This window comes from Myodes glareolus, chromosome 25, assembly GCF_982192425.1.
Source record: "Myodes glareolus chromosome 25, mMyoGla1.1, whole genome shotgun sequence".
NCBI classification, from domain to species: Eukaryota; Metazoa; Chordata; class Mammalia; order Rodentia; family Cricetidae; genus Myodes; species Myodes glareolus.
Window position 1 is genome coordinate 3,935,001 of NC_142050.1, and position 27,500 is coordinate 3,962,500.

General features: G+C 38.3%; 1 protein-coding gene across 9 annotated transcripts in view; it reads left to right on the forward strand.

Moving 5' to 3' along the window:
* Positions 1 to 27,500, forward strand: part of Ppp1r9a (protein phosphatase 1 regulatory subunit 9A) — a 294,415-nt gene that overhangs the window by 147,851 nt on the left and 119,064 nt on the right. For all 9 annotated transcript variants that reach the window (XM_048436978.3, XM_085684002.2, XM_048436982.3 and 6 more), the window contains exon 3: positions 15,211 to 15,343. In XM_048436978.3, the coding sequence (XP_048292935.3) occupies positions 15,211 to 15,343 (133 nt within the window). The remainder of the gene's footprint in view (positions 1 to 15,210; positions 15,344 to 27,500) is intronic.

Consider the following 27,500-nt stretch of genomic DNA (forward strand, 5'->3'; position numbering starts at 1 on the left):
GAAGGTATTTTACTATTAAAGGTTGCCCTAAGCTGAGAGCTTGTGGGTACCTCCTTGTTTGGAAGGTATTTTACTTTAATCTGTTTCTTAATCTTAAGCAACTATTTAATATTTCCCAATGTTTCATATATTAACCTGCAGTGTTTTTTTATATCAGTTTTTGTGCATGAATACTGCGTCTTCTGTTTCAGGTAGTTTGTCAAGTATCAGTGACACATTGGTCAGTGACAGTTCTTACTAATGACTTATGGTGTTCAATGAGCAGAAGATGATAAAAACATGAATGAAACCGCTTCATCCTCAAGCTTCCTACAGTTATCTGAATAGAACCCATGGACACTCATATGTATATGATGTAGTATAATGTTGCATATGTATGGAAAAGACAAAGGTTTGACCAAATGCTACCTGGTAATATTTACCAAATACTACCAATACTACCAAGTACTACCAGGTTTTGCATACAAGGAGAAGTGAAAGGAAGTGATGTAGGTAAAAGTGGTTCTAAAGCCTTTGAATCCAGGGCCATTGGAAACATGCCTTTCTGAGTGTTTGAAATTCAATCTCCAAGTAATGGAGGCCCTTAGGAGACGTCCTAAAGTGTTCTTCACACACCATTTCCATTAGAAAGTAATGTTTGGATAGTATGTGTCATTTTAAAAATAGGAAAAGTGTACAGCCAGGAGATACTAAGTCACCCCAAACTTATCCTGTCCCCATCTCCTCACCCCAAGTAGCATGACTGGAACCACAGTTCAGGAATGTCAGAATGCAGCCAATTAAGTAACAAGATATCTGAACTACTAGGAATCTGAAGTGACAGGAAATAGAAAGTGAGGAGAGCTAGAATCTATCAGGGAAGACTGAGTTTTGTCTATGGGAGTGGGTGGTCGAAAAGAGGAAGACTTCTCTGCTCTCAAGTTCCTGTGGAGAGAAGGGTCCAGTTGTCCTCAAGTGTGGTGGACCTGGGAACCCTGCCATTTAGAGGGTGGGGATTTTGAGTTTAAGGTTCTGTCAAGGCATCAAGCTGGCCCAAAAATGTGGACTGGCTGTGCAGAATCAGGAGCCAAGATAGCAGTGATATTTTATCAGAGCTTTGACTTCTATTTTAACAAGGAAATTATTGTGAGCCTTACTGAAGTCTTTTGTGTGAGCAGTTTCTGAGGTCATGTAATCACCTGATTTAAAACACTGATTCTCACAGTATTTACAAAGTTGTCAGCTCTATTACAAGATGTATGAGGTTAGAGTTAGTCTTGTTCAAGGGTCAGTGATCCCCAGATTTGACCATTAGTTCCATGATAATGGTATCTGGCAGTTTTCTCTTTAAACCAAGAATGATGTGACAGCATTGTCTCCCACATGTTTTCACAACGATCACTTGTCTTGCTTCCTGCCAAGCACTTCTGCCTGTAAACAAGGGAACCTTGAGATAGAGATTTAACTATATGTTGGTTTTTCATCTGCCCCAAAGCCCCGCTCTGCTGAGCCGCCTGTGCCCTTTTTTCTGTGTGTCACTTCATCCCCAGTCTGTTGAATTGCTTCATGTGTTGTACTTTTATTCTTGTTTTTCATTTCTTCCTTTCATGTGCTTCTAAGATTCCACCACTCCCTTCTCCTGCCCTAATTATGATTTGCTGACTGTCACCAGAGCTGGGTGAAGTCTCTGTTTTTACTGTTCGCAGGAAGAGCTCTCTTGTTCACCTCTCCTCTCCCTTCCCCGGAGGTACTTAACGATTGCCCCTTGTTGTCCTCTTCGGTAGTTGTGTGGGTTGAGGTCACAGGCTATTCTCATTCTTAGTGCTGAACACAGCATCAACCAGGGAGCTGGTGCTCAGAAAGAATTTGAAAGGAATAAGTGGGGGAGAGAGAGAGAGAGAGAGAGAGAGAGAGAGAGAGAGAGAGAGAGAGAGAAAGAGAATATGAAGGTTGATTATTTCTATATCAATGGTTACCACTCAAATCTTAGCAGATCAAGATGCTCATATTTAAATTCTTAAACTATTTTGTGTCTTTAGTTTCCATGTCACAACTATTTTACCTTGGTATATAATATAAATGTGCATATATGTTCAATTGAAACTGAAAAAAAATTGACACTAATTTTTAAAGTACAATGAGTATTTTTTATACATGAATAAAACCTGATGTTTTGAATTCTGTACTTTTTAACTTTCTCATGCTACTCATGACCCATTATGTAGAGTCACAAGTTGTCTAGATTAGAGTTAGCACTTTGAGAGATGTTTCAAAAAAAAAAAGAAACCTTTACCTTGCTACAGGAATGAAGACTTAAAGTGCTTGTTTCTGTCAAAGTTGAGTCAAGGAAGATAAACCAGTAGTGGCACATACCAGGAGAATTTTTAAAGTAATTGGCTCATATAAATGGGAGTGGGCTGTGTGGGGATGGAAAATGACTGAGAAGCTAAAACACCAATACATGGATGTAGTCGCAATTCCAAATGGGATTTTGTCTCTAGGAAGCCCAAGCTTTCTGCTCCAGGCTTTTCAGCTGATTGAATTATGAATAAAGATCACTAAAGATGAACTCTTTTTTTTCCTTAAAAATCTACTAGTTGTGGAGTTTAATGTTAACTACAAAGTACCTTCTTGATGTCATGTGTCATAGTATGTTAATAAGCAACTGGGGGCAGTAGCCTGGTCATGTGGACACATCAAAGGACCATCACAGTAGTGGAGGAGTCTGTCTTCAGCCCTGTTTGTCTGAGGGTCAGAATCAATTTTAGTTCACTAAAATGTATCACTAGATTGTGTCACAACCCTCTCTTGCTTCATACTGAAGCTAACCTTGTGATCTTCACTTACTTCCTTGGCCCATTCATCCGCCCATTTTTTCCTTGTTGTGGTTAAATACATGGGCTGGATACTTTGTAAAGAATATGTATTAAGTTCACAGTTCTGAAGGTTCATGGGTATGCGACTAGTCTCAGTTTGGTTTTGGTGAAAGTCTTAAGGCAGGTGGATTACGGCAGGTGATACACAAGGGAGAGATACAATGCCACAGTCCTTTCCAAATGCAGCATCTTCAGGTGGCCTAAGACTCTCATTAGACTCAACTTAAATTCTGCATCCTTTCTCAGCTTTCCTCCTGGGAATCAAGCATCTGATCCTTAACCACAGGGGATGGATTCAAATCACATCTCAGATTCCGTAGCTGATATGTCAGCCCCATTCATGGTTTGGTATTCTCTTCAACTCTTGTTGGTCAACATATACTTTCTGGTAGTTCCACTCTCCTCTTAGGTATCCTTTTTGCTTAATGCACACATTTATTTCAAATAATCTCCTTGAATGGGCTGTTTCATTTGGTTTCCAATCTAATCTTGAACATGAGGTGCCATTCCCAAGGTTAAGACCTTAGAATTTGGAGTTCTTAGCTCTCACCAAAGATGTAGAAACCCTTGGGAGCTCTGTATGTCAACTGTGAACCGTACTACTGAGGAACTTCATTTCTTGAGAACTCAGTCAGTGTGACTGGTACTCACTTTCTTGTGGCTGACCTACACACAGTGTACTTTCCTCCCTCAGTGTTGTCTAAGTTTCTGTCCTGCCTGGTTTCTGTCCTCCTACCAGGTCCGACAGTCGTTTAATCCCAAAGAAATCACACAGAGGTCTATATTAATGATATACTGATTGGCCCATTAGCTCAGGCTTCTTATTAACTCTTATAACTTATATTAACACATTATTCTTATCTATGTTAGCCACATGGCTCAGTACCTTTTTCAGTGGGGCAGGTCTCATCTTGCTTCTTTGGTGTCTGGACAGGACTGTGGAGGGAACTACACTCTTGCCAGAATTCTCTTGTTCTTCTTGACCTGCCTCTACTTCCTGTCTTGTTGTCCCGCCTATACTTCCTGCCTGGCTACTGAACAATCAGCATTTATTTAAAACACAATTAACAGAATATAGACAATTGTCCCACACCACCTCTGCTTTCTAGTTCAGGGGAGTTGAGAACAGTCTCTCTCAGTGAACTTCTGTGGGCTGTGTGACCCACCTGTTGGCACTTACTTGGAAGAAGCAGTCAGAGCTAACTGCTACCACAAATGCTGGAGCAGATCTGTTTTTATCAGCTCACCCTAATGAATTTGTTAAAAAGTACACATTTCTGGGAATGACTGATTAGTTGTTCCTCTTTTAAAAATTGCCCTCGACCAACCCCAGAAGAGGTACCATTTGGGATAATTAGTCTTTTTATTTTATTATTTTTATTTTATTTTATTTTATTGCTGGGGACATATGTCCATTGGGAACTGTACCAAGGCCACAAATTTCCTTCATACTGGCTACCATTTGTCAGCTTGCAAAGCATATGTCTCTGATTTAAAATAAAAGATCCACTGAGCTGAAAGAGAACATTGCTAATTTCTCATGGCAATGTTTAATTGTTTATAATAATTTGAAAACACCAAGTAAAACATGACCAGTTTCGGATTACCCAGGTCTATGTTAAACTGTCCACTAAGGAAAATAAAAACTCACTAATTTGGACTTGTCCTAGAATTTCATGAATTTGGGTTGATCCATGTTTTTATTTGTGAACTACATTTATAAGAACTTAAAAAAATGTTTTCTAGTACTTTAACAACACATATTTATAGATAATGAGATCGATCATACTGAATTCTGTTTTCTTATACATAAGAGATATGAAACCTTGTGATTATTTTTATTTCACTGAAAGTTTCTAGACCTACAATATGGTTCATAGCATGCAGCCATCCTTGCTGTAAAAGCCTAGCAGTCTGAGCTCACTATCCAGAGGCCACATAAGCAGGAAAGGTGAGCACTGACTCCACAGAGCTGTTCTCTGACCTCCACATGCATGCCAGCTTGCATGCATCCCTATACACAATTACAATCATAATAATAAAATATTTTAATTATGTAATTATTTTTTTGAGACAGAATCTCACTATGTAGCTCTGTCTGGTCTATAACTCAATACATAAACCATGCTGACCTGAAACTCTCAGAGATCTACTGTGTTTGCTTCCCAAGTGCTGGGCTAAAAGGTATGTGCAACCCTGCCTGGCAATAATAAATTTTTAAAAAGAAAATTGGTTTGTATGTGCTCTTAAGAATACACTTATTTTTATAAATATGTATAGATATGTATGCATATATACATATATATTAAAGATTTAACTTTATATGTACATATTGGCTTTTGCAGAGTCACTATAACTATTTAGAATTTGAAGTGTTTATATCCTCTATATTTGATTATTTTTAATTATCTTTGAGAATAAGATAGTCAGTGCCATCACTAATCCAGAAATGGATGCTTGATTTTATCATCAGTTTTTCCTGCCTATGAATTTCTATGAGTATATTGAGAGAACTGACAACTTTCATCATTTCAAATAATACAAGAATAATACTATCAAGGTCGATATTAAGAAGACTCAGCAACAAAAATTCTTTTTTACTTTTCAGTATCTCTACTAACACCATTTTCCTCATTCTTTTCTGTAGCTTTTAGCTAAGGACTGATCCTAGACATGTTCTCCGTGCCCTGTAAGGGACGGGCTACGCGGCACATGGGCCATGTGGCAGGTGCACCCAATCCACGACCAGTAGCCACCTCCAAGTGTCATGGTCGTATTTAAGGAGAAGCTGGGGAGAAAGACCTGCCCTGCCCTGCCCTGCCCTGGCCCCTCTTGTGGCCCCTAGGGACTAGGCTTCTGAAGAACAGAAGTACACCTACTGGTGATTAACGCACTTGACAGCACCCTGGGTTTTGGTCTCACTTCTCACCATTTGCTTTTAGTGAGGTCAGTAGTTTGGGGAGTGACATCTGCTTCTTGACTTCAGTTCTGTGCTTTTTTTAGATGATGGGCTAGCTAAGATGTGCGCATGGATCCCAGTATCTAATCAACAGATGCTTAGTCTTGCTGGCTCTCTGCCCAGGGCAAGTCAAAGGGAAGCTCTTTTGGTCATTGTGGTTGCTCGTGTTCTTAACAGTTTCAGAATGCCCATCTTTGTTGTATTTATTTCTCTCATGGTAACAACACAGGAAACCAACAGGGTTGGGAAGTCTTGTCTTTGAAATAAGATACCTTAGATGGGGCATGCCATAGATTGTGGGTTTTACCTTAGATGGGGAATGACATACATGGTGGATTTCTTTCTTCAGAAACTAGCAGCCAGAAGTGCTTACATACCCCAATTTGAGAAAGTTGGAGACATAATACCTTGATATGCCCATGAGGAGGACTAGAATTATCACTTAGCGTAACCTCCTTTTATCCAGTACGACAGGCAGGTTATAAGCGTGAGCTTACTGCACATGTGAACAAAGATAAACTGACTCTCAGGGCTACGGGGAAGGGTTGAGCCAGGGGCAGCCATGGCTGACCTGATCCCCTTCCCTGAGTAGGCCAGGATGGGTTGAAACTCATAACCATCTTCTTGCCTCAGCCTGTGGAGTCCTAAGATTCTACATATGAGCCACCTTACTTGCCTTGAGTTCTTACCTTCATTTTCAGGTGACGTGACTTTTCACATGTATTAATCTTCAGACTCATCCCATTTCCACATTATTCCTGAGTCCAGGCTTGGAGTCTCAATGTGGATCTGTGTATATGAAGGAAGCCATTTATGTAATCAACACTGTCAGATTGAGGGGGGTCTCTCACAAATCTCGCTATGCTAAATCATACTGTGGCAATTATTTTTTATACAAATGGAAAACTCTCTTTGTTGCCCTCCTGGTCCTTATTTATCTGAACAGGGAAATAAAGTTTTGGCTTTGCATTTGAATGTCTGCTAAATCATGTAGGAATAAAGTGTTGACAAAATTAGTATTATGATAATGTTAATAGCAGACTGTAAAAAGTGTAGTGAGTTCAACTAGAATAGATGGACAGTGGATCCTAGTGATCCATGCTTCAAACCTTCCACAGAGTTGTGTGTTTAGAAGGGGATGCTGAAAACCAGAAACACAGCAAGCAGAACCTTACCGTCAGTTGTGACTGTGAAAGAAGACTGGTTTCAGAGTGGCATGCAGTGGCTAGGAAGGACTGGAGGAGTCAGACGGGTCAAGGGCAGTACAAGGCCCACAGGATCAACTGACCTGGGCTCACAGAGGCTCACAGAGACGGAACCAGCAACCAGGGAGCCTGTATGGTGCTGACCTAAGTTCTCTGCCTGTATGTTATGGTTGTATTGCTTGGCATTCTTGTAGGGTATTTAACAGTGGGAGCAGGGTCTGTCTGACTCTTTTGCCTGCTTTTGGGACCCTTTTCCTCCTTCTGACTTGCCTTGTCCAGTCTTAATATGAGAGAATGTGCCTAACCTTATTGCAACATGATATGCTATGGTGGATATCCCTGGGATGTCTTCCCTTTTCTAAAGAAAAATGGAGGAGAAGTGAATGAGGCGGAGTGGGATTGGGAGGAGAGAAAAGAAGGAAACCACGGTTGGGTTTACATGAGAAAAGAATAAAACAAACAAAACAGCAATCTGACTGTTGAAACTGGTCCCTTCTATGCCTCCGCTCTTGATAACTGGCCACACTGCAAGGCTGGTGGCCCAGGTCATGGCCAGATACATTTCATACTCCCGAATGTAGATTCCCCAAAGCGCTGTCTCCAACTGTAGTTGAAAAAGCTTTTCTACTTTAGAAGCTCAAGTGTGGAAATGATGACACTGTCTATATGAAATGCTGTAATTGTCATGAAGATTCGAGCACACTATAGCTACAAACTTCAGCCCTATTTCTGAATGCTTTTAAGAAAAGTGCATTTCGTGACAGCAAATTTGGGGAGTCAGTTTAGGAGGCGGATGCTTGCCAGTGTGGGGCAAACATTTTTCTATGTGTTTCTAGGAATGCATTTTCCCCCAGGTGATATTATTAACATTTCAATTAGTAGGCTAATGTGACCCATGCTTCATAATGTGCCAGGGCCCTGCACATAAATTGATGTTCTTCAAAGAAAGAGGAAATCTGACATGGATGGGCTTTGGGCTTCATCTACAGCACCAATTCTCCCATCTCCAGCCTTCTTCCTTCCATATGGATTTTGTATTTTTGGAGTGTGGAATCCACTTTAACACAAATCAAATCAAATAAGATACATGTCATATATGCAGAATTTACTTGTATATATGCATGTATTCATTGCTTTTGTTTGTTTGGAGAACAATGGTAAATAACAGGGTTTTTTTTTGTTGTTTTCTCTGGACCTACTCTGTTTTCTACCTCCTATGAACTGAGACTGTGCTTACACTTCCTGACCACCCTGACCCAAATAATCACATGAAATCTATATTAATTACAATACCATTTGGGCCATGACTCAGGCATATTCCTACCTAGCTCTTACATTTTAGATAAATTTGTTTCTATTAATCTGTGTGTCACCACAAGGCTATGTCTTACCTGTAAGTTTCTGGTGTCCTCATTCATCAGCTACATGGCATCTGCCTCACTCCGCCTCCTTTCTCCCTGCATTGAGTTTAGTTTTCCCACCTCACTCTATTTTGCCTTGCCATAGGCCAAAGCAGCTTCTTTATTAACCAATGGTAATAAAACATTCATAGCCGACAGATGGGAATCTCACATCAACTCCCTGTTGTGTGAATCTCGGGGCATTTTTGTTTTATTATTTATTTTTGTTCATTTTGTTAAAATTTGTGAAGCAACCTTGCCCTTACTAACTTCCTAATTAGTACTGTCTTCTGACTTTCAAATTTTTAGTACATAACTTTGAAAAATAAACATTGTCTTTATATGTCTGCCTTACCCTTTGCATCTGTTTTTAGAGTTGTTCAAAAATTGTGTAAAATTGTTAGAGTTAAAGAGAATTTGTAGAGTTTTATAGTGCCTGAAATTTCTTCTGAATTATGTAAACACATATGACATACTATCCGTGTATCTGGCTAATGTCAGAAGCCATTAGCCTTGTAGGTTTCCTAGTCACAAAGACCCAAGCTAGGACTACTAGCATTCCATTGAAAGACTCTCATCGTAAGCCTGCACCTCAAAGATAACTATTTTAAATCCAAACACAGCCTGATAATCAGGCAGGTTACAAATGTGAAATGAGTGATCTAAAATTTTCGTCAATTGACTTAAAAACATGTCAAGTAAAGGGACTCCAAGCAGGTGAGGCCAGTGTGTTTCTGGCTCTTGGAGTGATACCTGACTGTAGTCTTCTTGGTCCTTCTCTGCTATGGAAGAGTCTTGATTGGTACAAACAGGGGCTGGGCACATCCTAAGAGAATTTATGAAAACCTATTATGCAAATTACTTTTCAGAATAACTTAAGCACAGAAATTGGAACTTTGCTGGATTTATAGGATAGGCTTCTGTATCTCTTTCTTATACCTCTGGCTCAGAATATTTTTACATCTAGCATAACTTTGTTTGGGGTTTTTGTTCATTGTAATGCAGTGCAGACTTATATAGGCCGAAACTAAAACCCCTGCCTCCTCAGAATTCTCCATGGACTGTTGTTAATGTTGAATCCCAACACTTAAAAAAGCATGACCTCCAGTTTGGCTTGATTTCTTTTGCAGCACAAAACTTCCCCATCCTTTGGTCTACATGCTGTTCTTAATGGTTGGCCTTGGCAAGTTGGCCTCATTTCTGGAGAGGGAAGATATTTGAGATTATACAGTGCTTCCCAATAAGTAGGACCCCTTTCAAAATGGTTTACCACCAAATTTCTTTTTAAAATGTGGAGACATGGACCATCATCCATAGTTTGTGTTAGTTGTCAATTAGAGTCTTTTCAGGCAAGTCACTGAAACCCCATAAGGGTGAAGTATGAGTCTGCTAAGAAAGCTTGTGATGAATGAAGTCCATTTGTGGGAGTGTGGGAGTGCCTGGCTTGTTCCCAGCAGTACTGTACAAAGCCATCTTCTGGAACTCAGCATGCTAGAACCTGGGATAGTTTCCATCTTTGATCTATCAGGAAGATTAAGCAGAACCCAGCCTGTAGCTATAGCTGTGACCTGTCGAAGCATCTTGGGGGATGCCTTCCAGTGTATTTACATGGAATGTGGGATTTATTTTGAGTTGTGTTGATTAAAATGTATCACAAGGAAATAAAAGAAATATATTATTAACTTTGAAAAGGTGTTGTTCAAAGTATTGAACATGTAAATAAGATAATGATTCACGTTGTAATTTTATAATAAGCTTTTGTTCTTACCTCTTTCAGTTTTCACAGCCTGGTTCAGAAGTGTCCTTTCTTAGTTTCATTGCAAACATGTTAATCCTGAGAGCCCGACTGCTGAGAAGCAGAGATGAGGTCATGTTGTGTTTGCTTTGATCAAGGAACAGAATATTGCTTTTTGGCATTGAGTCAAGAAGCCTTAAATTTAAACATCCGTTTGTTTGCTTTTCTCAGTGAAATAACACAGGAACAATGTGAAGGTGACTGAACTAAATATATGTATCTTGACGCTGTTGACTCTGGGGATCTTGGGTACTGCTACAGAAAAGGGAAAGGCGGGCAGTAATGCCGTGGTGGTGCAGGAATTTCCGATTATTTGATTGTTATCCCTGTTTTTGCAGAGTAAGATAAGCATAAATAGCACAACTGCACTAAGAAAATGGAGAGTCAGGACAATGTGGACAGAAGAGGAGACACTCGTCCCACCCAGTCTTCCTTTTGCCTCTCAGGTCTTCCTGTCCCAGGCAGAATAAAAAGTGGGACAAACAATAACCTGCTATATAATGAGAGTCCATTTTTCCGGACACAAGTAGGAATAGTCACAGTCCAGTTTACCTTCTAGTATTGAATTAGCTATGTGGAGTTTTATTTAGAATATGTTAAGAGCAATAGTAGATGAAATACTAAAAACTCCTTTTAAAGTGAGTTGTGTCTAGGGAAATACCATGTTTGTTACTGCCTTGGGAAAGTGCCTCTGTCCATGTTGAACCAAATATAATTTCATGGATTATCTCATTTCATTTTTGTAACCCTCTGGTGTGGTATTATCATTATTATCATTATCACATTTCATAAATAAGGAAGCCTAGCCTTGCCTGCTCTTTTGGCAAAAACTGCATAGCTGGTGAATTTAAGAGGCTTTAAATTCGACTAAAAGTAGTGTCAACTAATATGCTATGGCAATTGGGGACACCAACCCCTGCAGGGATTTCTGGCTTGCTGATATCTATGTGGTAGAGTCTTCCATGCTATGCGAGATGCAGGCCTCTTTAGTCACTTAGCTGTCTGAGATCTCAATGCTCTCTAGGCCATTTTCTCTGTTGGTGAACATTCAGGTAATTCTTGTTTTGCGCTGTTACGAATAGTATTCCAATGCCCCTCCTTGTACATCTTTGTACACACTTGTAGGTCTTTCTATGAGTATTTTGATATAACATTAGCTCAGTATTGGTTTATGTTTTCAAATCATTTGTATGTATGTGTAAGGGAGGGGAGAGTGCGGGAGAGAGAGACAGAGACAGACAGAATATATATTAGAGATCAAATCCAGTTTTGCGGATCCAGTCCGTCTGGACACTCACCTTCCTGGACCTGGAGGGAGGCGGGAGGAACTTGAACTTCCTACTGGGCAGGAAACCCTGACTGCTCTTAGGGATGGAGAGGGAGGAGGAGAGGGAGTGGGGGGAGTGGGAGGGTGATGGGAGGAGGGGCGGAAATGGAAACTTTTATAATTTAATAAAATTACAAAAAAAATAAAAATAAAAAAATCCAGGACCTCATACATTTTGGTGAACCTTCTGTCACTGAGCTGTGTTCAGTTTGTCTATTTGGATTTATTTTTAATGGGGACTTACACTGTAGTATAATCTTGAATAGAACTCTCTTTGTAGCCCAGATTTGCCTCAAAACTCTTGGTCAGTCGCCCTACTTCATCTTCCCAAGTGCTGGATTGCAGGAGTGAGCTATCACACTCAACTTGAGTTATTTATTCCTCCTCCCATATAGTTACCAAATGGACACTGTTGTATTTTCCCTTAATTCTATAGACGGACACAATACCTCCTGGCTATAAGTTATATTTGTGTAATTTTTTATGAAGGTTGTTGTCACTAAATTTTCAATTATTTGCAATTCTTTGAGTTGAAAAATCCCTTTCTGAATTTTATCAGAATATTTTACTTTAATTCCTTATTTTTTTTGTAGCTTCATTATGTCATTTCATTGTCAGAGAGGTTAATTTCTCCTGTTGTTTTTAATACAGTTCCACTCTGTAACCTTCACTTGGCGTTGCACAGAGATGTTCCTGTCTCGGCCTCTGAGTGCTGTGACTACAGACTGTGCCACCATTCCAAGCTCTTTAGCATTGTACCAAGCATCTTGTAATTGCCAGGCAAGGCTTCGGCCACTATGCCCCCAGCTTTTCAGCAATGACTTTTAACCAACCTGTTAGTTTTCGTTAAGACTTCTGATAACTGTAAATGTCCCTGCAGCCCGATAGTTAGACATAAATTTGCTTTCAGCATTATTACAGTATATGCACTTATTCTTCTGTATCTGCATGTTTCATATCAACTCAGTGACTGCACACTGAAAATATTTAGAAGTAATGCATCTGAACTGTGGATTCTTCCTTGTCATTATTACCTAAGTGATGTATCATATCAACTCTGTATACAACTTTTACATTTTGGGGGGTTATAACAGTCTAAGGATGGCTTAAAGAATATGCAAAGATATGTGTAGATTATGTACAGTTTCTAAACAATTTTAAATGATGCCCTTGTTTGTACATCTACAGATTTTATACCCAGGGATGTAGGAGGTGCTTGAACCAAATATCCAGTAATGCCTGATAGATAGCTATTTATCTTTTCCTAGTCAATCTGAATTCCATTTTTGTTAATGATATGAACTTCTAATATTTAGGTGGAGATCCAAATCCATCCATATTATTAAGTACACCACTGTAACTAATTTAAATAGAAAAGAAGTGGATCAGAATATAAAATTGTTAATATATGTAGAATCAAAGTACATTTAACTAATGCTTTAACTAATGAAGTTTTGATGTAAGTTTCTTTGATCATGGTTATATTTTTCAGCTTATCAATTCCACCACTCCCCCAAACAGGTGTGATTTTGACATTATTGATTTAGTTTACAAATGACTGCAAACTGACATTTACAGTAAATTGGGAGTCACCGTAGTCTTTATAATAGTGAAGATTTTAGTTTAGAAAAATAATGTGGGATTATATATAAGGCTTTCTATATTTTATAGAGAAGGAAATCCTTCAACATTGCAAGTGGCTATCATGGAGCCTTTATCTAGGTTTTCAATTTTGTTATGTTTTCAAAAGTTATTAATGTTTTGTATTACAAACTCTAAATATTAACATCACATTACTGAACTTGTTAGTTTTAGTTATTGTTTGTTGACATCCATTTCTTTTCAAGGTCAATAATAGCTATTCTGTAATACTCAATTCTGACTTTTCTTTTTCAACTATGCATATCTTTTTTCTCATGTACCCATATATTTTCTCAGATCACGAGGGCACTGATGATGAAAAGTAGCTCCCCAAGCACTGTAGCTGAGTTGGTGAGCTAAAATTTGGTTGACTTCGTAACTGTTAGATGACCAGAAGCTGGAAGTGAAAGATAAAATGGCCTAAGAAAATGTCATGAGTTTTATAATTTGATAAGGGCATAGAAAGCATATTTTCTGTAAAGATAAATAAAACACCAAACTCCATGGTACAGAGATGTGCATTCTAATCTAGTGATATATTTACCATGGTGGGAAAAACTAGTAGAGAGAAAGTGAGACTCCAGCAAGCATGAGATCAGAACATTCAGAGCAGTGGGAGGACTGGTCAGAGGAAGGTACTCAGGTCCAGAGACTCCATGACATGCTAGCGAGAAGTCTGCCCCTGTGTGGACACTCTATTTGTCTGTACTCTTGGTTTACTCCATAGGAGAAAATTGTAGTTATTCCAATAATGCATTTAAAGTTTTCCCTGGAGTGGGGAAGCCGTAGACACATTGCCTTCGTTATTTACCTTCATCCATTCTTCTTTATGTTTTTATTAATATATATTTTTAAAACCTTTTTACTTCCTGGTTTTAAGATTTTTGAGGGGAGACTTGCAGAGCCTTTTTAGACATAATTTAGATGTTTAATAAATTTTGAATTAAATTGATAATGTCAGCTTTTACTCCAGATATTGATTGGCTTAGTGATAGATATAGTCCTCTCTTTCAAATGCTCTTGAGTGTGCGGAATGACTGGATAACGACTTTTCTTCCTTTGCAAAGAGGCACATTTATTATGGTTGTGTCTGGGGGTCGCACATAGCTTTTTGAATGCCTTCAGTTTGAAAAACACTGTCAATATCTTATTTGTTTTACAGCCTTTGAGCAATATGTTAATAGCTATTTCTTAGAAAAAGCCAATGAAAATTTAATTTAAATCTATATAGAAGTAAAATGACAGATGACAGATGAGAGCAGTTTAGAATGGAAATCAATTTCGGAAATTCTGTGATTAAGATTTAATTATAGCATCGATACACTATACCCATGGGGCAGTATAGTCTATACTGTAGGACAGGTTCAGTTTTGGGATTTGGCAAGATAGCTTCAATGTGTTTTACTCTAGTTTGACCAGGAAGCAGAGCACTACACTAGTTACTATATTCTGAATAAAAAGTTTGATGAATATTACCAATCACATGAAGCAGTCTGTGGCTACTGATTTCTCTTAAAGTGTAGAGACTGACAAAGTGACTCATACATTTTTAATTTATAAGTTACTTTTATTTGGATTCAGTTATCCCTTTCTAAACGTTTTGATTAGTTTTAAATATCAAATGATTGTTAGGAGAAATACACTGGGTGATGGGGAATAACTTCCTAGGTAAGAGAACTAGCTTGCTAAGCAGGCATGACCACCTGACTTCAAACCTCCAGAAATCACATACAAGTCCAGGTGTGGACTGCAGGCTGCTAGCCCAGCTCGTGTCAGAAGGGAATCAGGAGAGTGATGTTGCAGAATATCCAGTGTTATCCTCTGGATTCTCTGTGGGCATCACAGATAGACACACCCAAAATATACAGCACACTCCTAACACACACACACACTCTTATGTGAATACACACACAAAATTAAAAGAAATAAAGAAGAAATGCTCACAGTAGGTTTTCATCAGGATGTGTAATTTAGGATATTGAGCGGCATCTTTTCGGTATTATCATTACTCTTGACCTTTTGCTGCAGGTGTTCAGCACATACTCCAATGAAGACTATGACAGGAGAAATGATGACGTCGACCCTGTGGCCGCCTCCGCTGAGTACGAGCTTGAGAAACGAGTGGAAAAGCTGGACCTTTTCCCTGTGGAACTGGAGAAAGGTATGTAATAAGGAGGGTGCGAGTTTGTTCCAAAATAATCACACAGAAATTGTATTAATTAAATCACTGCTTGGACCCATTATCTCTGCTTCTTATTGGCTAACTCTTACATATTAATTTAACCCATTTCTCTTAATCAGTGTATTGCCACGTAGCTGTGACTTACCGGCAAAATTCCAACTGGTATCTGTCTCTGGCAGCTCCATGGCTTCTCTCTGACCCTGCCCTTCTTTCTCCCAGCATTCACTTTAGTTTTCCCTGCCTAACTAAGTTTTGCCCTGCTATAGGTCCAAAGCTGTTTCTTTATTCATTAATGTTAATCACAGCATACAGAGGGAAATCACTCATCACCTGCCATTTTCTGTTTAAATAAAAAGGGAGGTTTTAATTTTAACATATAACAAAACAGTTATCAAATAAGAATTCCATTTACAATATTTATATCTACTTTATCTTTTATCATAACTAAGGATAACTATAACTATCAATTCTTCAACTCCATCAAAGACTCCAGAAGGATGTATATATATATATATATATATATGTATATATATATATATGCGCACGTGTGTGTGTAATATTACCTAAGTAAACAGAAAGTGCATTGTAAGCAACTTCTAAAGTTCTAGAATTGACAGAGTCATCTTGCTGCCTGGACAGTCACCCAAAGTTCTTTTGTACCCTTGGGGCATCCATCTTCAGCCTACAGGCCCATAGTATCTAGCATACTTTTCCATGAAGCAAAAGTTCAAAGGCAGTTCTGCGTATATTGGCAGTTTATCAGTCACATTTTTCTGTGTCCTGCAGAATGTCTAACAGACTCTTTCATGAAGTTGGAACCCTGAAAGATCATCTCACCTTTAGGCAAGTTCAGCAGTCATTTCTCTGTGGGTCCTGCATGTCCAGTTCATCAAAAAGTCCAGGCAAGAGAAATTTCTTGCCCAAATGTCTAACAAACTCCTTAAGGAGCCTCTTCAACGACCATCTTCCTCTTGAAGTAATTAGTGCTTTCAGGAGCAGATATGTCTCACTGTCATGAAAAATCCTATGTTCTTAAAACATTTTAAATGTCATATTCTGAAGGTCTCTCAAAGATTTGAAGAATACCTATTTAACTGAAATATATCTCTATATATCCAGAAAACCTAACTAACATGACTGCAAGTTTGACTATTATAGATGATTATCTGTTAACCTATATTTCTTAGTTGTACATTACATTTTCAAATGAGCTGGACAAACACAATACCTTAATTAAGAGCAGAAATATACATATAACAAAATTGACCTTAAATTTGTATCAATAAGCCAAGATCCATACCAATGCAAATCTGTATATAGTATATCCCCTTTAAATGTAAATAAACATTTATAGACAATATTTGGGAATATGGATGTAGTTCTCCTCCAAACTTCTTTCTCTTGTTTATTGGATAAAGTATTTGGGGGTGTATTCACAACAACCTTTCAGGGGGTATTGGTGCATCAAACCATATTAGTCTGGAAGCAATCCACAGGTTCTCATCCTCTGTAGAAACAAAAGAAGAACTTCTTTTCCAAAGCAACATATCCTTACACCCAAATTCTGAAGTCAAAATACTTTTGTAACATACATGCTGGTTTAGCTTAGCAGCCCATATAATGAAATGTCTCTCTATACTTAGCTCTTTCACAATCAAAAATTCAGAGAAAACACAATAATATATATAATCCAGACTATCTGTGAATTTTCCATCTTTTTGTGGCTTATTCTTTCTTTACTCCTTTTTAATCTATGACTGTCTGTACTCTGTCTCTTTAAAGATTTTACTTTTTTTAAAAAAAAACCATTTACTTCTTTTTATAGCTGTCTATTTTCTTTTTCTTGTCTCTCCCAAGCCTACATATATTTATCCAACACTGTGACCCATTAGAGGTCTTTTCCATCTGAATTTGTCTTTATTGCATATCTGTAATTCTTTACTGTCCAGTAGTGCTTCTTAAAATGCTAAGCACTTCTTAGAAACTTAAGCTGCAGCATCACTGGGACATACGGTTCAGCCTGCTTGCTGCACAGTCCAACATGGCGGAAGTCTGTTAATGCCTGACTCTGATAACCAGTTGTCCCATGCTGCCACCATTTCACTTAAACAAGTTGGAACCATCTTGAGGAGCTGGTACCCAACAGAGGTCTTATAGTAGTGCTAGCAGCATCATGATGTCATCTCAACCAGGTGGAGTTGTTGAAACATACAGAGGGAAATCCCAAATCAAAGGTAGAGCAGGATTCTGGTGTTTTCATCTTCCTGTCTCTGAGAGTGACATGGAGTAGCTTTTCCAGAAGGGAGCTTGTTAATAAGAACTGAATAAAGTTTGTATCTCTCCTCAAAGTTTGCCAAGTTTCAGAAAGGGTTGATGCAGATTCTAAGTAGAAAATTTGCTAAAGGATTCCATTATCTCACCAGCTTTCAAACAACCCCACTCCTTTGTCTGCCAGGGATGGTTATTTAGATGGGAGGTATGCCAGCTAGTTTTATGTCCACTTGACACAAACTAAGTCACTGGTTGAGAAAATGCCTCAAAAAGATGAGCTATAGGCTTCTAGAACATTAATTAATAAGAAAGTGGGAGGGCCCATTCCATTGTGGGTAATGCGATCTCTGGACTGATGGTCTTGGGTTCTATAAGAAAGGTGGCTGAGCAAGCCATAGGTAGCAAGTCAGTCAGTAAGCAGCTATCCTACATGGCCTCTGCATCACCTCCTGCCTCCAGGGTCATGCCCTGTTTGAGTTCCTGCCCTGACACCTTTGGCGATGAACTGTGATGTAGAAGTATAAGGCAAATAATCCCTTTTCTCTCAATGTGGTTTTGATTGTGATGTTTTGTTGTAGTAATAATAACCCAAACTAAGACAAATTGGTACCAGGATCATAGGATATTGCTATGATAGACCTGATCGTTTATTTTTGGATCATGGAAGGTCTTTCGAATTGTAGATTAGAAAAGCAAGAGTAATCCAGACTAAGATCATGATGATGATGATGATGATGATGATGATGATGATGATGATGATAGTGATGAATGTGTGTCCCACTGTTTTGTTGGTATTACCGGAAGGACTGATGAGGTAAGTGCCCACTGAGAGCTGGTCATGAGGAATGTTTGTCTAGTTTCCTGGTTTGCAGTAGAGGTGGTATGCTTGCATAGTAGATCAGAATGTGGTGGTGGAATGGGCTCTCTGGAAGCTTAGGAAGATTTGGAGTGAAGATGGTAAGAACCTTCAAATAGGAAAACTCCAATCAAAGACTGAAAATGAAAAAGAAGAGTAAGTAGATGATGGCCCCGAGTTTCTCCCTTGGAATGACAACCTGCATACCACAGAAGGCATTGATACATGGAGCTGAGGTGGCCACTGAGGACCTGAACTGTGCCCTGTGAGCAAAGCATGGACAGATCTGAGAAGCCTTCAGAAAGTGCAGAGTATCCGAATGACTGGAGGATCCAAAAACAAAGAAAGACTCAAGGATAGTAAATAGTTGCTTCAAAAAGACTTTCTTAAGCACATTATCAACAACAAATTCATTGATTTTTCAATTGAAGACTTTCAATTGAAAACTTTGACTTCAAAAGTTAAGGTGACAAGCTCAATGTTGAGATTCACATTGGAGACCTAGAAGATCCAATATAAGAAATGTCCGCAAACCTATTTCTAATGATAGCAAACACCTGAGAGAGCCAGGAATGCTGCATAGCTGTGACAAGAGAAGAGAAAACTGGAACAATGGCGAAAATATACAGTTCATAACAGAAGAGCATTCCCTGGAGAAAACAAAAGAAAAGAAAATGCCATGTGCATCCCCAGTAAAGTGGAGGAAACTAATGGATAAAGTTAAAGTAACAATCTTACAGAATACCAGTTTTAAAAAATAATAAGAAAAAAAGTAAAGGTCAGGTCCTTCCGACCCTGAAAGCTGTCATGCATTGTACTGTCATTGTCCACAGAGAGTGGTGTGCTTCTCTTGGGGAAAGAAAAGATTTCGTCAATATGTAAAACTATAAAGAATACGAGTTATCTAAGAAATTTTCTTACTGCTAATCAAGGAAGCAAAGACACAGCCAACTTGTTCAAGACAGTAAAGATGAAGAAAGGAGGGTAATTTTATATAAATATTAAACATAAAACTGAAGATACAGTGTTGACTACCCAGCATTTCACTGGACCTGATTCCAGTTGAAGGACACTTTCATTTGGAGTTACAATGAAGTGGAGAGTGATTCCTTCATTTTTTTTTTCTATGTTTAAAAGAATCTTTGTGTCTCATATTACTGGTAAGAACCAAAAATGACAACAACGTAAGCATTCACCTGAGGCATGACAATGTCTCTGAAGTGCTTTCCTGCAGCAGCCTGTGTAATTGTTAGGTAGACGGGAAGTCAGAGAAGTCTTTCAGCTGTGATTCCATTGACTTGAATTCAGCCGAGAGAAAACTGAGCATCATATTACATAAGGATATGGGATACACAGGTGATTAAGGTGCTTTTTTTTTAATTGGTTAGTGTTTTCAGGGTAATTATGGATAAAATAATTAGTTTCACTGTCGCCAAGAGTAAGGAGCCTTGGAAGGGGTATTATAGGTAGCTTTATGGTGTGGCTGTATTCTGTGTATTTGTTAGTGCCAAGTCTTTTGTTTCTTTTTTGTTGTTGTAGCCCAGGTTGCCCGTGAATTCTATGAAAGCTCTGGCTGGTCTCCAACTTGTGATCCTCCTGCTTCAGCATACCCAATGCTAGTCTCATAAACCTGAGTCTTCTGGTTTGTACTTGGGGTTTGAGTAGTGGTTTCACTGTTGTATCCCAGTCTGGCCTGGAATTCCTTGTTCTCTTCTCAGTCCCCAAGTGCTTGGATTACATGTTGTTTATCACTAGACATAATTACTTTCTTCTTTAACATGCCTCAGAGATAAAGAGTAGAATAAATCATTTTTGTATGTATTTCACTCTAAAATTTAAAGTAGAAAATTAAACTATAGAAAATAACTAAAGGAAATAAAATTATTCAAAACTTCACTGCATTTCTTTCCCAGGTAGCTCTAACAGGCAGAAAACAAATGAGAAACAGACTAATATAAATGCATCCATTTAAGTCTATCTCTAAAGAGAATATATTCAGCTAGTAGAACATGAGATTTTTTAAAAAGAAAAAACCCTTACATTTGAACCTCTTTACTATCATAATAATCTGGAAATTATAAAATTCTTAGATATATACCTGATAGAAATTGAAGCTGTTATTTCCAACTGTGTGGAAAAGTGATATCTTTTATTTTTTTGCATTTTATATTTTTTTGCCAAAAATCAGCAGTTCATAGGTGTGTGGACTAATATGTGGGTCTTCAATTCAGTTCCCTTGGTCCTCCTGTCTGTTTTTATGCCAATACCAGGCTGTTTTCAGTACTGTAGCTCTGTAGTAGAGTTTGAAGTCAAGGATTGTGATGTCTCCAGAAGTTCCCTTATTGTACAGGATTGTTCTGGCTATCCTGGGTTTATTGTTTTTCCATCTGAAGTTGAGTATTGTTCTTTTGAGCTCTGTGAAGAATTTTGCTGGGATTTTGGTGGGCACTGCATTGAATCTGTAGATTGCTTTTGGTAAGATTGCCATTTTTACTATGTTAATTCTACCTACCAATTGGAAGGTGATATCATTTTCAATGTACAATAGACAGTAAAAACCTTCCTCAAAATAAAAGTTAGCATATTTCTTTAAAATAAACATTTAAGAAAAAAAGCACTTGTCTGAGAAGTCTGAAAAGGTAAATAAGGTACATTTTTAAAAGTTTCAGATGTGCCATAAGGTGGTGGCTCATGCTTTTAATCCCAGCACTCAGGAGGCAGAGGCAGGCAGATCTCTGTGAGTTCAAGGCCAGCCTGGTCTACAAGAGCTAGTTCCAAGAGTGGCTCCAAAGCTACAGAGAAACCCTCTCTCGAAAAACAAACAAACAAACAAAAAATAAACAAAAAAGTTTCAGATGCTTATATTCAAAGATTCTTAAAAGAAATAAAAGAAAAAGCTAACAATTTGATCAAATGTACAGTTCTACCTGTCTTTTGATGTTTAAGAAGTTCTGGAAAAGAATAGTAGAATCATCCCAACCCCATGACTAATTTACTTCACAGATAGGCATCAACAGTAGGGCAAAATAAAAAAGTAATAACTCTCAATCATGTAGCTGTTGCTATGGAAATCTTTTTTTCTGTCTGCACAAAAGTTTTCTCTTCATAATTTGATTTTTAATAATTTAACAGTTGTCTGCTATGCATTGTTTGCTGACAATTTTTCTTTTAATGTCCAAAGATCATGTATTTCATGTCTGACCCAGACAAGTATGACACTTAGCTGGAATAGCGGCAGGTCTCCCTCCTCTTCTGACTGACAGACAAAAATGTTTGTCTTTAATAATACAAAGGAGATATCACGTAGTGAGATGCCTGGGCTGATAGATGTACTAGGTACGTGGAGGATATTGCCTTCAGTCTGGACCTCCACTATACAGCATGTTTGAGGGGGCACAGAAACAGTGGTGCCACCTCTTTTTAGGAAGTAAGAACACAGTAAACACATTTCTCATATTACTATGCAATTGTCACCAGAATGGGTTTTGAAAGTTTGAAATGTCACTGACATCTATGATCAAAAAAGCATAAAACTTAAGAACTAAAACATTCTCAACAGAAATAATTACTTAGCCCTAGCCCCTGAGCTAGGAGGATTTTGTCCATGGAAAAGGGAAGGGGGGCAGGCAATCTGTTCCAGTACAGAAGGAAAATAGCCTCTGAGGTAGGTAGCTGATTGTACACAGCTGACCATGCAAGTACATGCTATTAAAAGACAAGTTAATTTACCATTGCATTTAAATTTACTCAGGTGCCGCAATAAAATAGCATTAATAACAATCAATTATCTTTGTATTTTTCATATTGTTTGGATCTTTACCCTATTTTTTTATTGATTTTATTGCTCTATGCCTTTTTTCTCTGTCCCCATCCCTTCTCCTTCAACCCTCTCCCAAGGTCTCCATGCTCCCAATTTACTCAGGAGATCTTGTCTTTTTCTACTTCCTATGTAGATTAGATACATGTATGTCTCTCTTAGGGTCCTATTGTTGTCTAGGTTCTCTGGGTTTGTGAACTATAGGCTAGTTTTCCTTGGTTTATGTCTGAAATCCACTTATGAGTGAGTACCATAGATGTTTATGTTTCTAGGTCTGGGTTACTTTACTCAGTGTGATATTTTCTAGATCCATACATTTGCCCGCAAATTTCAAAATGACATTTTTTTCTGCTGGTCATCTTTAACAAATAATCTAATAAAAATAATGGAGTACAGATCTAAACAGAGAACTCTCAACAGAGAAATCTAAAATGACTGAAAAACATTTAAGGAATGCTCAACATCCTTAGCCATTAGAAAAATGCAAATCAAACAATTCAGAAATTCTATCTTAGACCTGTAAGAATGGCCAAGATCAAAATCACTGATAACAAAATCACTGATTACAAAGCCTAATACAAAGGTGCACAAGCAGCAGATTCTCCTAGCCACCAACTAGTCTAAGAAAAATAAATATTGAAGCTGCGGTGCTGAAACAAGATGAAGCTACTGTCCCCTGGTTCTTCAGTTCTTAGTGATTATTATCTTTACAAATGCCAAGTCATTTCTAAAAACGTGAAGCACAAGTCTGATGTGGCACACACGTCTCATCACAGCAAACATGTGGCGGAAACATATGAAGTTCAAATCAAGTTTTGGCTGTTAAGATCATGTTCAAAACAGCATAAGACAAATGACAAGACAGGGAGAAGCTATAAATACAGCGGTATAAGTGACACAGAAATAAAAATAGTAACATTAATAGTGCAAGGTTTTTCTCATCAACTAGTTCTAACTCTTGAAAATTTCGACTGAAGGCAAATTAGTAATATATGGTAAATAAATACAAATGAGCAGCGTGAGAGTTATCAGGCACTGAATTTCTTTGGCACAAATGATGAGTACCTAGAAGTGATTTATTATTTTCTAGCATTATAAACGATCCAAATCAATGTAATGGATTGGCAAGTTGCCATAATAATAATTGAAATAGTGTCTATTGCATAAAACATGAAAACATTTCATTGGAATGGTATCTACAGGTAGAACGGTGAAGTGCTTCATACCCAGATGGCTCCATGGGCATTAAGAACACACAAAACCAGTGTTGTTTAGGCCCCCTTTTTTCCAGATAAAATGAAAGGAACTAAGATGGCACATGGCACCAAAAATCCCATAAGAGATTTTACCCAACACTAATATACTATTCAAAAATGAAGACTATAGCACCTACTCAGAGTTTCAGAATTGTAAGTGAAGTAAAATGTTACTATGATAATGTACTCTAAAGAGAATACATTAGAGAAAATGGGGGAAAAAAAAGGTACTCCTTTTTGAGCAAAGTTAATTCCATACCATGTAGAGGAGAAAGTCTGTAGTCATATAGAAAGATAATTGGTAACATGTCGGTGAAAACTGTAAGTTCTCTGGTGATGGACACTGCCTATGAATTCTGCAAGGTGCAGATCACAAAGCAATGGAGAATTCTATCTTTACATCAGAGAGCATAGAAAATGCTTCAACTAAAGACAGAGGGTAAATGTGGGGTGCCGTTTTGACCAGCATAAAGAACAAAAGACGAAGTTTACAAAACATTTCTTAACCAATATATCTGTATCCATATCTGGTGAGTCAGGCTTTGAAACACAGCACCTGAGATAATAGCCCCCACGCAAGCTGGTTTTAATTTATGGTTTCAGTTCATGGCAGTTGGCCTTTGTTGTGGAGTCTGTGGTAGAGTAGAGTGTGTTCCAGAGGAAGTTGCTCCCCTCTTAACAGCCAGAAAACAGAAAAGACCAATGGATGGTTTCCATGTATTCCATCTTTAAGGGCACACCCTAAGTTCTCTATTTAGGTCCTGCCTCCCAAGGTTCTGTTGTCTCTCAGTGCAAAACTGAGGACCCAAATCTTTATAACACTTTATCCTTTAAGGGGACATGTAACTAAATCACACACACACACACACACACACACACACACACACACACACACACACCCCTATATATATATGAGAAATAATTCAAATTTTAAAATATTAGAATTGGTAAGATAAATTGTGGAGGAAGAGATCTGCCTCCAGATCCATAAAAAATGAATAGGTTTTCCCATGATTCATATTCACAACATAAGAGTAAAATATGAATATATTTCATGCAAATAGCAAGAAAATACTGATTGTATTTATTACTTAAAATATGGTTCTTATATATATATTTTAATCTACAGCAAATGTCAGCTATTTTCTTAGGTGTGGTGATTCATTTCTTTCATCTCAGCACAGGTAAGGCTAAGCAAGGAGGGTCACCATAAGTTCAAGGCCAGCCTTAACTATCTGGTAGGTTCCAGACCAGGTATCCATGTCCATGAATGTAGAATGACACTGGAAAAGGAGAAAAAAGTAAAACTTAAACCAACCAATGAATTTCCCATATTCCCGAGTAGAAGGCTTGGTACAGACTCTCGCTCTGAATTTTTATAAATATAGACAGTTCTTTGTTGACAGTTCTTGTCAACAAAGTTACAAGAGGGTGTTGTATAAATAATAATGTATTTTATATAGAAAGATCCAGTCCCAAAGGAAATGGGAAAATATAGGGGATTTAATTTTTCAGATATTTTGATGTAACATAAAACTTTTATAATCAGGACAAATTATACTTACAGTGGCTGGTCAGTGAACAAAACTAAAAATACAGGAGAAAAAATTCATATGAGGGAGAATTTAACATGGCATGAAATCTGACATAATTCAGCGTCTACCTAAAATCCCCTGTTGAGCACCTTCCTTCCATCATGTGTAAGAAACTCCGAACACATAAAAATCAAATGCTAGAAAGGAATGATACCCTATTTAGAGAAAATCTTCAACAATATCTATCACCTAGGTTGGTGGGAATAACACAACCAAAATGTGGGAGCAGAACTCATAGAGATAATACCAATTTGTGTGCAGCCTTAACCTGATAAATTAATTATGTTAGAAATTCCATAGGAAAATGAAAAACTTCATTATAGCTAACAAAACTAATAACCAAAATATTCTAAAAATCTTTTAATATTATCAGAATAAAGAGACAAAATTCAGTACAAAAACTGGCATTTTACAGGAAAAGAAATCTAATAACCCACAGTCCAATGGGTACAGGCTCAAATCTCACTGGCAATGAAAGCAATGTTGTACCAGCACAGAGCCTCTTTCCTGAGAGGAAGCAAGCCTGGACCTCCAGGTCAGGTGACAACATCTTCTGTAATATGAGGGCCCACTGTTTTTTCCTGACTGCTTTGTCTACTTAATGCTTTTGTCTGTCCCCACAAATGTGTAAAGGAAGAAAGACCAGTGCTCAGAGCCAGTACTGTGTTGTTTTAAACATTTTATATAAATTATATGTACTAAATCTCTGAGGAGAGGGACAGTTGCATGTGCTGAGGTACACATGTGAAGGGCAGAAGACATCTTGCCAGAATTCAGTCTTTCTTTCCACTGTGTGGTTTCTGAGGATTGAATTTAGGATGCAAGCTTAATACCTTTATGTGTTGAGCATTCTTGCTGACCCACTACTGGCTTCTTGCCAAGAGTTTGTGATTTCCAAACTTCACTTCTCCCTATGAACAGAGAAAGATGAGGGCTGGGAGTGTCATCTGTGTGAGCTGGTCATGCCGTTCCATCCATATTTTGCTGTTTAGTTGTTCATTTCTTCTTATATGAAGTTTGCATTAAGATTCAAGGTGTCTCAAGCTAGTGTTACTTTTTCCAAAACATGCTCTACAGATCAAAAAAAAAAAAAAACTAAATAACTTTCTAGTTAGAGCAATAAGAGAAGCTATGGAAAGAAGAAAAAGAATAGTAAGAAGCCCTAAGTCGAGGCAGGGAAAATAGATTTTAAAACAAATAAATAATTTTTATGAGGATAGTTGTAGGGATTCAGTGTCTTGACAGTGTGGAGATCTGAGAGGAAACCTTGGAATATAATAAACTTGGGAGCTTTAACTCTTAGTTCGGCCCGTAGTGATGATAATGAAGAGAACCCATGCTGTTCTGTAAAGTGAGCCAGAATTCTGGAGAAATGCTAATTCTCCAGAGATTTCCTGGGGTGGAAGAGGGAGCAGAAGGGAGGTGGGGAGAAACCCCGTTACACTCCTCCCTGTGGAAGTGTCTGTGGAACTGTCCCTTAAGGTTTGGGCATTGACCTAGCTATGAACCTCATTGGAAGGCCCTCAATTGTAGGAACAAATTCCCTCTAGAAAATGCCTGTGAATATCACAGCTTGACTCAGTCAACTGTAGGTAGGACCCAGGCAGACAAGCTCTAGAGAAGCCTGAGTCTCAGTAGTTTACCTTTCTGATAAAGACCACAAACTGAGTCCACCCAGGCACCACCCAGAAAGAGACCAAACGAAATTCCTAACATTCCAACCATTGTAGGTTGGATCACCTGCCAGCACACACCCATGCTTTTCACCAATCCAGGGTTCTAAACCTTAGAAATCCCTTACCCTGACCTTTGCTACTATAAAAATCCAATTCTAACTGAATAGGGTGGGGGATTACTCTAATACACTGGACACAGGAGAGACCGAGTTTGCAGACTGTGTAAGAATAAAGGCTCTTTGCTTTTACATACAGGACTCGGTCTCCTGGTTGGTTTTGGGGTGACTCCTTTGCCTGGGCATAACATCAACCATCAGTTTACCATGATACACACCAGAAAATTCATGTAGGAGGGAAGAAGGCCACAGGCATGACCAATATGCAACCTCCCCCAGTCAGCCAGCCCTGCCGAAACACATCAACCCTTCACAAGCACGAGAGACCTCTGGGGAGACATTCTCCCAGTGGAATGAAAGTTGGAAAATCTTTAGCAAGAGAATCCTCCCAATCAAGTTCAGGTGATTTATACAAGAGAAATGTAGCGAGGAGTTGCAGGCAGGCCTGCTTTTCGTCCCGCCCGGCTCCTGTATGGCTAGCTTAGCCCCAGAAATAACAACACACAAATTGTATTCATTTAAGCACTGCCTGGCCCATTATCTCTAGAG